Source organism: Toxorhynchites rutilus, chromosome 1, assembly GCF_029784135.1.
Source record: "Toxorhynchites rutilus septentrionalis strain SRP chromosome 1, ASM2978413v1, whole genome shotgun sequence".
NCBI lineage: Eukaryota > Metazoa > Arthropoda > Insecta > Diptera > Culicidae > Toxorhynchites > Toxorhynchites rutilus.
In genome coordinates, this window is record NC_073744.1 from 1773098 (window position 1) to 1787607 (window position 14510).

Sequence of the window (14510 nt, forward strand, 5' to 3'; positions counted from 1 at the left end):
CATTGATTTGTGATTTTTCTATTTTTTTCACAATATCAAAAGTTGCTTCACTCTCAATGCTGTAACTCACGGACCAATCGACCGATTGCCTTCAAATTTTGACACTTATCCATTTAAAAATAGTGCTTTGTGATAGTCAAGTAAATTTTTGCAGAAGGCGCCATCTAGACGTCAACCTTATGAACTTTTCAGCCGAACTGTTAGCGTCCCAATCAAAGTGTAATAATTTTTTCCTTACTGCCAACGCAACATGCGGTCTTGCGGTGTCATGATGGGAAACGACACCTCGACACCTTTTTTGCTATGGTGACTTTCAATTGATCCAGTTGATTCCAATATATGTTAGTATTGATCGTATTACCTTGAGCTTGTAGTACACTACATCATTCCAAGTCCCATCAAATGCTCAAATGAACCTCCTTCGGATGAAGTCCAGGCATCGCAACAGGTTATTATTATTTTTCATATTCCAGATCAAAGTTCTTTTTGACAATTATCTACCGACTTTTCCGTTGTCCACATATTATTATTCGTAGAAAAATTCACTCTGAACAGGAAATTCTGTACTAATGTTACTTTGAGTTAGTTCAAAAATCGACCATTTATAATATTATGCTCCTCCTAGATTAGTAAATAGGTACATTTTCTTATGACGGGAAACATTCCGTCAAAAAAACCACTAGAACCTACTAGAACCTTGAACCTACTCGATAGAAGGTGTGATAGAATCGTGTGTTACCATGCTCAACCATGCTGATTATGAGTCGATTCACAACCCCTGGTTGGAGGATTTAATGTGATAGAATCCGGAACCACATTCTAACATGGACACGCCCCTCTCTAAGAGACCATACCATACCATACAAAAAAAACACAAATTTTTACATTACTCGAGAATTAATCAAGCAAATGAATCGAAATTTGGCATGTGGTGGTTTTATGGCGCAATAAATGATTCTATGGTGGTTAGATACTCCTTCCCCCTCTCTTAGGGGGATGGGGGTCTGCCATACAAATGAAACACAAATTTCTGCATTACTCGAGAATTAATCAAGCAAATGAAACCAAAATAAGGCATATGGAGGTTTTAGGGTGCAATAAATATTTCTATGGTGGTTAGACACTTCACCCTGGAGCCGATCTGGCGTGGAGGTAACATCCATTGTTCTCACGCTCAAGATCACGAGTTCAATTCTCACTCCCGACATTCTTCCAAAATGGAAGGTAAAAGTGACGAACCAGCCAGAAGCGTTGAAAGTCACTATAATACAGAAAAAAAAGACACTCCATCCCCCTCTCTAAGGGGGGGCTGCCATACAAATAAAACACAAATTTCTGCATTATTCGAGAATTAATCAAGTAAACGAAATGAAATTAGGTATATGGAGGTTTTAGGGCGCAATAAATGTTTTCACGGCGGTTAGACATTCCACCCCCTTCTTTAAGGGGGGGGCTGCCATACAAATGAGACACAAATTTTTGTATTACTCGAGAACTAATCGAGTAAATGAAACTAAATTTGGCATGTGGAGGTTTTAGGGTGCAATAAATGATTCTATGGTGGTTGGATAATCCTCCCTCCTCTCTTGAGGGGGGCTTCCATAGAAACGAAAAACAAATTTCTGCATATCTCGAAAACTAACCAAGCAAATGGTACCAAATTTGGCATGTGATGGTCTTAGGGGACACGAAACGTTTCTGTGGTGAAGAGGGGAAGGGTCTGTCTTTATTCTATAATATTTTCTGTATCAAACATTCATTCCATGTAACGGAGAAAAATGTTATTTGCAAGTGTTTGAAAAATCTTGAAGGAAATTGTGTCTGAAAATAATCTGATATTATGATGATGAGTTTTGGTAGAAGTACTACAAATTTTATAGCAAAAGGTAAATTTAACGGGGTCGATTAGAAGATCAATCAATGAACAGTTCTCCGAATGGACTCATGAACTTGCGCGTAGAACATGAATGTTCGGAGGTATTGATAACAAAAAACAAATTTTGGGCGGGACGAAGTTTGCCGGGTCAGCTAGTATATAATAACGATGTTCAAAAATGTGCACAAAAACCATTAAACCTTCCTTCTATTTATTTGATTATATCGAAGATGGCAAGGAGCCATAATTTATCGATGCAACTCTAAGCACAAGGCAGATAAACATAAACTCAAGTATAATAATCATGGTCGTAATAACTTAATTGCCAGGTGAGGTGTATGAAGTATCCTATGACCGTGAGAGCTCTCTTGGGATGTTCGTGTGTAGCACGGTACTGATTTCGACTTTTGGAAGCCCCTTGTTTCGTTATTTTGAATTTCAGATCCAACACAATCAAACATTCACGCACCCCTCGCTTACAAGTGATGTACACTCATTCTCCCAATACACTCACACAATTCACTCACGCTATTGCCAACTAAAACAGTGTTTGAGAAGTAAACAAACCGGTGCGATGGTTTATTTTAAAGTGGAAATTGATTCTTTAGTTTTTATTATACGGACGATTCCGTGTATATGGAAAAAGCACCTTGTGGAACGATATGGACGATGATCAAAGGAAAGTAGAAATGGTGAGTCGTTCCAATTCTTAGATGTTAAGCTTTTTTCTTCTCTTTCTTTCCCAGATTAGGTTCGTCAAGGGGGGCAGCGCCACCGATTGGACTTGATTGTTGCTGGGGAAACGATCGAACAAAGGACGAGGATAACCAGGAACGAGACCGAGAAAAGGACTAGGACAGGATGGTTTTTGAGAACAACAACTGGAGGAAACAGAGGGCTGTATCGGAGGACGAAGGAAACACAAATGAAAAACCGGACAAGGATGGGAGCTGCTAAGGACAATACTGGAAAACATACCGAAACGAGGATAACCGAATCAGGACACTAGTGAAACACTTCCCCGACGAGAAACGGGACTACTCTCAAGGAAAGGAAAGGGAAACAAGCTGGAGGACAATGACGAACCGGAACCACAACGATGATTATAACAAGTAAATTATAAAATCTAAATATTTATTAATTTTTACATATTATTTTAGGAACTAAATCAGGAAGTCATTCTACAAAAAAAAACTAAAGAATTTCTTCGAAAGAAAACAACAACAAAAATGGAATACTGGAACGGAAAAGTGACGATGAAACAAACTAAGCAAAAAAAGGACCATAAACGAGGAAAAAACGTGAGTGACTATTACTTTTTAATAATTTAACAACTAATTTAACTAGATTTAAGACTAATAATAGAAAATAAGAGTTAGGGAACTAGGAAAAACTAATAAACTACTCTACTAATAATATTTACATGTTATTTACAATTCGAGTCGCGTTGTTCACTCGATTCGATTTCGAAGGTCGGTCTCTTTTTGATGTTTTCGTTGGGATTCCCGTTTGTCACTTCGGCTACATAGCTTTCAAAGAAACTTGATTCTACGGAATCAACCAATCGAGAGGATTATCAAGTCCCTTCTTCTTCAGACTGCTCTCTAGTGCTGAGGCGCTCTACTCTTCGTTTCTTCACAAAGTCCACTACTGATAATTTCGAAAGTCATCATCAGTGCTCGCTTTACGCTTCACGGTACCATGACCGCTACTTTGCACAGGTCATAGCTCCGACTCGTTCTTTTTCTTCGTGAACTTTGCTACTTTTCCCGGATCATTATGAGCTCTCAACTCAGACTTCAAGCAATCTTCCAAAGAATCAACGATTCCTCAATCGATGGGATTCGACGTAGGACTTTCCACATAGGTGTGTTTTTTGTTATTAGTTCCTTCATGAAAGGTACATAGCTTGAACTCAAACATATATACACAAACATACAAATAGGAAGACGGATTATGGGAGGGTAACTAGGAAAGGCTGCCTACCTCTCACATCGTCTACCTTGTATCAACACAGAATTATCCCAATTTATCTGATTCCTACTATGACAACCACGTTCACATGACCTTACGGTCCTACCTAGATTTCCACAGCCATAACAAAAAATTCTTTTTCGGTCTGTGCAATCCCTCCAACAATGTCCCTGTCGTTGACAATTCCAACAGATTTTTTCGAAAACAACACCAAAAAAACTAAATAATGGAATACTGGAACGACAAAATATGAAGGACGAGAAAACAAAAACAAGCAATAAATAACGGAAAATCGACAAGGAAAACACTTCGCGCACATATGTAACCCGCGACGCCGGGAAAGCGCGCGAGTTTGTCGCGACCGGAGGGTTTTCCGCAGGTAAGCGGTTGGCTTAAGCGCCACTCCCGCCAGGGAGACCAACCGCCGTGTTCTTGCTTTGCCCGGCAATGAGACACCCAACACCTGAGGGCGGGTTTGTCCTTTTGTTTCCAAACCCCGGTTTGTTCCGCGACTTGCACCTGCGCTAAGAAGGACCCGCTTCACCGTTTGTCCGTGTTCCACAATTCAAGCAACAGAGGCACTAGGGCTGTTCCCAACGAACACCGTTTATGCCGAACTTCTCCTCATTGGACCTACGCAATGATGCCTAACCCACCCAAAAAAAAAAGAACCAAAAAAAAAAACTTTAGCACACTGACTAGCACGTGTAGCCTTTCACCAACGGTACCTTCTTACCGTCCACTCGCGATGCAAAAAAAACTGGTCCGCCCTGCCTCTTCCACGGTCGAAGACGGAATGGAGGAGCATGTTTGAAGGTCCTCAGTTTAGCGAGACATTCATTGGAACCGGAATTACGTAATAGTTAACGATGTTAACTATTCCGTATTCATACCGAAATTCCCCTGTGCTTTCATTGGTCGCACTTTCAAGCCTTCGCGGGCGATGCCCTTTAACCTCCCGAGCACAGTTCAAGTCGAAACGCTCGCCGGGTTTTGAAATTTAAAGAACAAGAAAACCCCGCCGAAAGACTCTGCTATTTGGGAGAAATATCCAAACGAAAATAGCGAGAAAAAAAAAGGAAAGCATGAGTCTTTCGGGTGTGTTGGTATAGGGGTGTCTTGGCTAAATCAGCCGCCGAATCGCATCCAGCGCCCATTATGGCAGGTCGCTCAAATATAAAATCGGGAGCGGCACTCGCGTTGCCAAAACATCCAATACATGGAGAAAAGAGAGAATCCGAGATCCACACAGATGAGATTGTGTTGGATCTGAATTCCATAAAAACAACAGCCTGTCTCCATACCAATCGTATACGCTTGTGTGAAGAAAAATAACTCAACAGAGAAAGCAAACCGGATTGAAGCGCGTTGTAAAACAAGTATAGAAATACGGCGCAAAACAAGGCGGAAAACACGGCGCAAAACTCGGTGCAAAACGGTGCTGACAACAAAATATTTGATCTGTGTTTCGGAGCGTGCTCATTCGCCAGAGCGCATGTGTAAACAAGAAGTGAGAGCTCGGCTGGGTGCGAAAAATTTGTTGCACATCAGCACCGCGTTGCATTCTGAAGACTGTGAGTAACATAAGATAAAGGTCAAACTAGCTAAGCTATCATGAGCTGATATGCGTAGACCTTTCGAACCCCTAAATCAACAGTCGGTAAATTATTTCATTGCATTTTTTCTACATCAACATGCTCGATATCATGATATCATTATCTACAATAACATAAGTTGTTAGTAGCAAGAACTACACGATAAAAACGTCAATCGAACACGAATTGGTCGAGCAACAACCTGAGCATCAAACTAATAATATCTCAATCAACGTTTAACCCAGAAGTTCTCAAAGTTTCCTAGGGGGAACTGAAAACTGATTTTGGGTGTCAAGTTCTCACTTAACTAGCCGCAAAGTTTTTAAATCGGTAAGTATTTTGTATGAATGAAATAAAGATAATTTTTTTGAAGAAATTTGGCTATAGGGTTCGATGATACCACGTCATTCTGCAAAAGGGGTCTCTTGTCCAAAAAAGTTTGAGAATCATTGGTAAGATAAAGCCCGTAGATAGGCAAAAAGATTGTCGTTGCATTGAGGGGGATGCCCCATTTAATTCGTCAAATTGTTTTCTTATTTCACTACAATCAATGTTCGTGTTTTAAGTAAATAAAATGCTGAATATATTTCCTATCCAGCATAACATATATCGCAATAACTTTTTGCGTAATATGCGTTTGAAATCTCTTAATTATTCGTTACATGCCTCATTTTCTATTTCGGAATCTTTATATAGGAATCAAAGTAGTCCTACGTCAAAATATTTTTTTTCTTTTTAATCAAAATACGGTACAAATTGAAAAACAAAATACGGTACAAATGAAAAGACGGGACAATAACAAATGATCGAAAAAAACGGTACTGTCCCGTTCAAAACGGCACGTTTGGTCAGCCTACCAACGAGAGAACTACTAGAAGCAGCTCGCAGCTGGTCTACAACATTCATAAAAGTTAAATGCAATAATTCAATACATATTATAACAATATATGGAACAAACATCAATCCATAATGGCAATAAAAGCAAAGTTTACACTACCATCCGGCAACTCTATACGCTAATTATGTTCGTTAGGTCGAAATTTCCGCTTGGTGCATCATTCGCGACCACTTAATTTTTATTGCGTTTCGCTCCCATACTCAAACCCTACGTGTTTTTAAAATGTAAGCAAATTACTGTTTATATTTCATGTATCACTCAAATGGCACAATTTAATTTTTATGGCCAGCGTCTCAAAAAATAAAATTACTCACAATGGCTGATCAATAAAGAGAATGGTCTCGGAAAACATTTCGAAACAATGTATGAATCCATAGAATGACAAATAACAGGAATAACCCGTTTGATGTTTTTGTACATGAAATTGCAATAATTATTAAAATTTCAAGATTAGATTGGAGCTTTTTTGGAGCTTTCTTATGACTGAGCAATTCTTGAGCAGCTGCAACCGCACCGGAGTGGAGTAAAATTCAGACACGAGACAAACATTCTAGAATAGAAACGGAGTGAAAACTTTGAGTAACTATGTCCAACAATCGTCTAACCTTGTGGATCCATTTTCATCCCCGTAACAGTTTCAATCCATTCGAAGTATGATCCGTACCGCGTGTAAATTGCAGGAGCGTTTGTTCCGCATGGCTTCCCAATGGATTTGTGGCCAATGAGAAAGGGAACTTTTTTCCCCGAAAAAGAAAGTAATATCTGCAGCGGGGAGCTGTGTAGATCCTATAAAATCAAACCGTACATACATTCAAATAGTTTTTTCTAAACATGCTTGAATTGAACATACCGTGCATCGCTCGATGTTGGCATTCCTGGCACAGAAGCAGCAAAGCAGAACCCCGAACCGTAGTTTATGCTGAGGATTGTAGTATTCGTGACATTTTTCCGATCCCATCGAAACTAAATCTGCCCGATCAAGCTGGGTTTCAATGGGTCCAATCAACTGAACGGAATGATTCGGTTTGGGATGCGGCTTCAGAATGCAAGCCGGTTTAATTTTGTGGTTCACTGTCTCCGGATCCCGATCAAGAAAAGCGACGGCCATATTGTGATAGTCGAACTGAGGCTTGTAGCGATAGTGAACGGTGATATTGACGACGTGCAGATCAAAACTGCTTCCAAACACGCTTCCAAACCGAACAATATCAGGTTTTCGTCCATTCCGATTTGTACAATGGGCTCCAAACACTACGACCCTGTCTCCCAAGTACGCTCCACCGCAAATCAAATCTATTGCGCCGGTCGATCGAGTCTGACCAATTTGAACCTATATGAAATGAAAATGGCAGTGATAAGAATGTTGATATTATTTCATCCATTACCACATGAGAACCTTCCTCTATGCTAAGTGTTCCGCAAGACACTGTTGAATGTTTAAAAGCGTTAATTCATTGCCGATTTGCTTTGTTGCACAAATACCTTTCCTGCACATAGTTAGCACCAGCATCAGAATCGAAGCTTTTATCATCGTGGGTTTCTGTAATCGCATTCCGAGCAGATCGAAAGCAGCTTCTATACTAAGCTCAAGTCAGAAGTGAGACGCATCAATTACACATTGAAAACACGTTCTGCTATCGGTGTATTTTTCTAGGGGATTTCTTCAGGTGTACTTCTCCATCCGAAACCTATAGCTTTAATCAGGCCGCTTCGATTGTAACCAGTGGGAGCAGAATTGTCACATTCTATTCTACAAATTCTAACTAAGATCAGTAATAATAGAACGTTTTGTGCCCGGTAGTTCGGTTTGTTTCGAATATTTGAACGAGGAGTTTGAAGTAAAAATCAATTATTAGTCGTCAACTTTGTATGTTGACTAAACAATTCAATCTCTATAATTTTTTTTTTAAATGTTCGTGCCTGATCAAAACAATTAAGGTTATAAAGGTAGACGAAGAGAGCTACTATTTCTCACTCTATATACCGTAATGAGCCCTAATTCTATTCATCTAAGACATAATGAATACTCTAATACTGCTTGTGCGTATGTGATGCTCTGAAATGTAAAGCTTACTTGTAATTTGTTCTATTAGAGTAACACGGGGTGAATTGGACATACGGGGTGATTTGGACCACCCCTTTATCTCAAAAAGTATGGCAAAAATTGAATTTTTTATAATGTCATCTATTTTTATTGTTGAACCGCATGTACCTGTCGTAAAAAAAACTTTGGTAAAATTCGACAGGTGGAAGCATGGTTGCCAACTGTAATTTGAAAAAATAGGAAGAATGGAAAAGAAAAATCAGGATAAATCAGGATAGTTCATATTGGGTTTTTCAATTGCAGAGAAATCAATATTCAAATTTTCACTGAATTCATCATTCATGCTTTGGAATAAATCTTTACTCAACAAATGAGGAAAGCATATCAGCAGTGGAAGACTTGTTGAATTTTTCCTAGTTTTTATCATATTTAGTACGGTTATCGATATATCTACCATAGTCTCATCATTGAAGTTTATTCTACTTTGAATCAGACGAACAAATTACATATATATATATTTTTTTTTATATTGACCGTGGATTCAAAAATTTTCTCTGGAGTAATTTTACACTCTGAAACTTATTAATAACTCTGGGGATACATCTACATACACATTATCCTCACTAAAGCAATATTGTTCCTCAAACTTAATCTCGTTGTAATTTCATAAATTCGTCAGACAATCTGGGGTGGCATTGCGCATTTCGAAACGAGTAACTCGTTTCGAGAAAATTCGAACACAAATAGAAATGGTTTTAGTATTATGTATATTTTTTAAGTTCCTATTCTCGGTGTACTAGATTTAGAGCAAAATTTGTCTCGTAAAGAAATGTAAAATTTTTGGGTTCGTAAACAAAGCTGGTCAAAGGCATGTCAAAATGGTCGAAACGAACAAAAATCACTCGTTTCGAAATGCGCAATGTCATCCCTGGTTGCATGAAATTTTCTAGCACTGTTCTGGGAAGCCACGAAACAATTGAGGGTAGAGATAAAAACAGTTAAGTACAAAGTTTAACTTAATGTAAGATATATAAAAGTGCGGATCGGAGAACTATCATGAGAGAAAACTTTGATGTGGAAACCAGTATATTTATTATGAACTAGCTGTACCCTGCCACGCTTTGCTGTGGCACATTGTGGGTGCATGTTTGAGTTGAATTTTTAATTTTTTTATGTTTTAACAACAATCCTAGATATGTTTTGTTGTTTTGTATATTGTATCATAGTTTGAGCTCAGTCGGTTCCGTACTTTTCGAGTTTTTAACGCGTACACAAACGAACAGAACATTTTTATATATATAGAGATAATGTAAAGAGTACAAAAATCAGGGAAAATCAGGATCATTTCAGAAAAAATCAGGATAAATTGAGTGTTCGTCAGGGATATCAGGGAGCGTGCTAAAAAGTCTGGGAAATCCTGATAAATCAGGAAGGTTGGCATCTCTGGGTGGAAGGAAATGGTAGCATGAACACATTAATTGCCAAAAGATGTGAGTGTATTGTGCAGTGAAGTTCTGTTCGCCTACAGAAGAGGAACAATTTGATGCAGCAAAACGTTAAGTTTGATAACAATAAATTGAATTAATTACATTTTAATTTTTGCATGTTATGTAGTGTGGACACGTTTCTGTGGGGCGAATTGGTCCTTGGAAATTGAAATTCAATGGAAATTGAATTACAAAAAGAGGATGGGCAAACAACGTTTCAAGGAGGAAGAGCTTGAAAGAGCAACGCAGGCCATCAAGAACGGATTTTCTTTGACCAAGCATCGGAAGTGTTTGAAAATACTCGAGCAACAGTGAAAAGATCCATACAGAATTCGAGATGGTCTCAATCCAAATTTTCTAGTCTGGAATCTGGCCAAGACACCTGGCACTGATTCCAGAACACTCTTACTGATTGTAACATTATCCCAAAATACTTTACATAAACATAAGTATGTTTTTTTTTCGATGAAACACACACTGGACCAAATCACCTCGCATCAAGTTTTAATGTCCAAAAATCTTCTTTTTTTCTATTTTACGATATATTTGGTAATTAAAAGCTTGATATAATGATTAAACATTATTGATTGAGAGAAAACAAGTGTAGCTCAGTATACAATGTGACATTTTTAATTTACACCGCATTGGCTTGGAAATATTAGACGATTTGCTGAGGGGGTCCACATTCCCCCCATTTCCCCTACTGATAAACGTACGAATGAGAGCGTTGTCGCATTCATACTAGAGTAAATGAGAGAGGTTTTTTTATTAGTTTAAAAACATGTTTTATTTTCAATGTCCCCTATATGTTTTTATACATGAGTAAATTCTTCTTTGCTGATTTCGGTACTTCATTCCATACTAAACATAGTTCTTTTGTTGAAAAACATAGTTTGAAAATAATGTGTTCCATCAATTATTGCGTCTTAGCATTTTGCTGAGAATTGCGTGATCAAAATAATAAGATTTTCATACTGTTGAGCGATTATTTTGTTGATTTATCGTCATACGAGAACCGTTTTTACGCTGTCTGTAGTAAACTTGTAGTGCAATTGCATATCTTAGGACGCTAAGACGTTCAGCAGTGTAACGAAATAGCACTATACCTGACCGATCGAAGCGTGTGATTTTCAGGAACAGATATTTTGTTTTTAATAAATAACCCACTTTTTATTTTGATTAAAAATAAGATTCAGAATTAGGGGAACTGGAGGTAAGCCCGGTCCCATAAGGGACAGTGTTACTTTGTGAGATCTGAGGGCACATATTGTTATGTTTCCCTCACAGAATCATTGTTTAGATTATTTTCCATGAGATATAAGAAATATCAGTACTTTTAAACGGCAATTTGGCAAGTAATAGTCAATTTTCGAAGCTAACATAAAAACAGAATTCACCAACCAGTGCGGGGGAAGCCGGCACCCCATGGGGGTAACACCGGCACCCTCAATTTGTCAATAAATACACTTGGCACCAGCTGAACCAGTTTGAATGTGGCAACCGCCAAATGGAAGATATTCTAATTCTAGCTGTCGCTATCGAATATGGTTCGAATCGTTCAACTGATTCCGGAGATATGGTCGGACGAGCTCCGGTGAACATGGAACATGGGAAAAAAAGGAATTCGATATCAGGTAAATATATCATCCTGCACCTCAAACCACACCACAATTCCATTACTAGTTCGATGGAATCTAGGTAATGGTTTCGAGCTTACCACATTTCCAAAACGTGATCCTGTAATGTAGACCTGGGGATTCCAAAGTCTTGGAAGCACGTTTAAAACAAACTCCACCAACGATAGCCTCTTTCGCAAGGGTGAGATTCTCCTGGGACCCACTCTCATAACTCGAATTCCTTGGGGGCTGCGAGGCATCTGAAATAGATGGAAAATATGTCCCAATAACCCTCAATTACCTGGAAATCATGCCGGGCTTACTCCACTCAACGGGTGACGGCCTTACCCCAACGGCATACATTTTCTGGAAGTTGTGGAAGTTTCATAATGGATTAAATGTACTATACTACCAGCACGGTGTGTTCTAATTAAAATGAAGAATCCTTATGTTGATGGTTGTGTTGGTAGTTCTGTGGATTATTGTTTGTCGGGGTATTACGTGTCAATGTGATGGATTTTATGTTCATTTCCGATGACAGTACAGTACTTTTGGCACATGTTATGGTATCCCAATTTATTACATTTAATGAGCTGAAAAATAACAGAAAATGTTCTATTCCCCAATACATGTATATCATTTGTATAATATATATGCTAGAGCCAATATGAGCGAGCGAAACAGGAGACACATTGAAATGGAAGCATATGAAAGCTTTTCGTACAGTTTGCCAAATATACGGCCCAGACAGAGAAAGATATATATTCGTTCATGTTCTTCTTTATCCTCTTAGAAAACACTTTCCAACTTCATTTTATGATGAGGTGTAATATTATCACGCTTCTATCCAACAGCGCTGGCAGCTTTATGGATAGCGTGGTCGTGTGAAATATCTTTGCATTCCAGCCGGCCTTGGTTCGATCCCCATTGACGTCGTATGGAATTTTTTTAGCACAATCCCAAATGAAATGAGAAGAGAAAACAGAAAGAGATGTCTGCACGCATACATACAAACCATTTTTAAGCTTTTTAAACAGCTCATTATTTGCGCATTTGACTCTCCAGAACACTAAATGGCATCATTTTGCAATTAATTGCAATTAAAATGCGTGAAAAAACTATTGAATCAGAGCAGTGTGCCTGTATCGTTCAGTTTTTACCATTTTTCCGGCGATTTTTATTCCACCCACGACTTGTGAGTTCATTTACACTTTGTTAATTGATAGCAACTGTGATTAAGGTTGTTATCCACTTTGCTAAGGAAAACAACAAGTATGGTGGATGACAGGGCGACGAACAATACTGGCTAACATTTCTATGATTACGCCTAGCTAAAAGTTTTTGTTTGCCAATTTCTCGAATAGTTTTAGTTTTGCAAATATACACAAACATAAACACATTATCATTAGGAATCTGCTAGCTAGTGTGAAATACAGTATGCAATGTCAAGTGAACGGAATAAGACACTGATTGGAATAAGGGAGCATCACAGTAGAGTTTTTTCCAAGTTAATTTGAAGGTACAGAATATTATCATTCAAAACCCGGCCTTTTGCCAGATTGGTAAATTGGTCAGGGAAATGTCTTGTCTTGTTATAATGACTGGTAACAATCTTTCACAACAACGAAAACATGCGTCATTTTCTGGTTTTAATTTTACAATACACTTTCAATGCATTTTTAGTAATGTTAATATTTGTTTCGACGTGATAAAATATATTTATGTGTGTTAGTCCCGTTAGTTCCGATTAGAGTATATTCACTTCACTTAATATTATCATGGTCATGGAAATATCGATTCACGCATGTCTACTTCAATAGCGTTCAATGCATGCTGAAAATAAATGATCAAGATATAGAAAATGAGTCATTGAGGAATCTTAACACTGAAAGCCTACCATCATGGTCTTTAAAATTGATTTCAGCTACTGTCGAAATCCATGGGAAGTGTCCATCTGAGCTCAGCCTGGTGTATATCCCTGGCGTTTTGGAGCCACACGAGCGTCCAATCGTCTTCTGTCCAACAAGAAAGGGAACTCGTTTGCCACGTTTTTCCATAATCATCTGAAGCGGGGCCGAGAGTTCACTCTAGAAAAAAGACTATCAACTTTTTCATGAAACATATCACAGAAAAAATCTCCTACTGCACACTTGGTTGTCGTCATATTGCGAGCGCACATACAGCAAACCAGAAGGGCTCCGTATTTGAACTTTTTTGTAGGACTATAAAACTCGTGACATTTATCTGAGTTCACCAGTTCCACATGGGTCTTCTGGAAAACACCTTCCGCATTTCGGCCAATCAAATACACGTTGCTTCCAGCCGTGGGCAATGTAGAAAGAATGCAGGCCGGTTTGAATTTATCGGACACTTTCCGAGGGTACTCCGTGAGAAATATGATTGCCATGTTGTGATAATAATATTCCGCCTGATAGCGATAATGGACGGTCACATTCTGGATGTGGAAATCTCGCGGAGATCCAATGGCTGCGCCAAGTCGCACGACATCTGCACGTATTCCATTTCGTTCTAAACAACGAGCCCCGGTCATTATAACGTTGCTTCCCAAATACGATCCGGTGCAATCAAACTTAATCGAGCCATCTTCTGGTCTGGTCCATCCGATCAAAGCCACGTGTGACGCTTCGAATATTTCAAAATCTTGGGTTTTTCCTACAATGAACCATTTTTTCAGTGAATATATTTGGCTGCTGTTAGTAATGTATCATTCTACCGGACTGGATAATCAGTAAAATCCAAACAAGTGAAACAAGATGTACAATCATTCTTGGACGATTTGATCAATTTGCAGGTAGCGTGACGACTGATGGTACTCTTTCGGATCATGAAGACTTTTGAATAATCTATGAATGAGTGTTAGTGACAATGGTATCAACAACAGGTAGATCTCTTGACGTTGTATCACTGCTCCTTTACAAACAAACTACACTAGAAGAATGCGATCCGTTTGCTACATACTTCATTTACGCAGTAATGCATCACTTCCATCACTGCGAATA

At 38.6% G+C, this 14510-nt stretch overlaps 2 protein-coding genes across 2 annotated transcripts; both read right to left on the reverse strand.

Moving 5' to 3' along the window:
* Positions 1–3117: 3117 nt before the first annotated feature.
* Positions 3118–8283, reverse strand: LOC129763121 (serine protease snake-like). Its single transcript, XM_055761904.1, has 5 exons — positions 7826–8283; positions 7729–7769; positions 7194–7673; positions 6949–7129; positions 3118–6893 (listed from the first exon to the last, which is right to left on the reverse strand). Exons 1-5 carry the CDS (start codon positions 7893–7895, stop codon positions 6874–6876), a joined length of 792 nt encoding a protein of 263 aa, XP_055617879.1. The 5' UTR covers positions 7896–8283; the 3' UTR covers positions 3118–6873.
* A 4820-nt stretch (positions 8284–13103) lies between these two features.
* Positions 13104–14508, reverse strand: LOC129761834 (serine protease Hayan-like). The gene is made up of 4 exons (XM_055759624.1): positions 14225–14508; positions 13634–14163; positions 13388–13577; positions 13104–13323 (listed from the first exon to the last, which is right to left on the reverse strand). The coding sequence occupies exons 1-4, from the start codon at positions 14274–14276 to the stop codon at positions 13304–13306; spliced, it is 792 nt and encodes a 263-aa protein (XP_055615599.1). The 5' UTR covers positions 14277–14508; the 3' UTR covers positions 13104–13303.
* Positions 14509–14510: the final 2 nt, after the last annotated feature.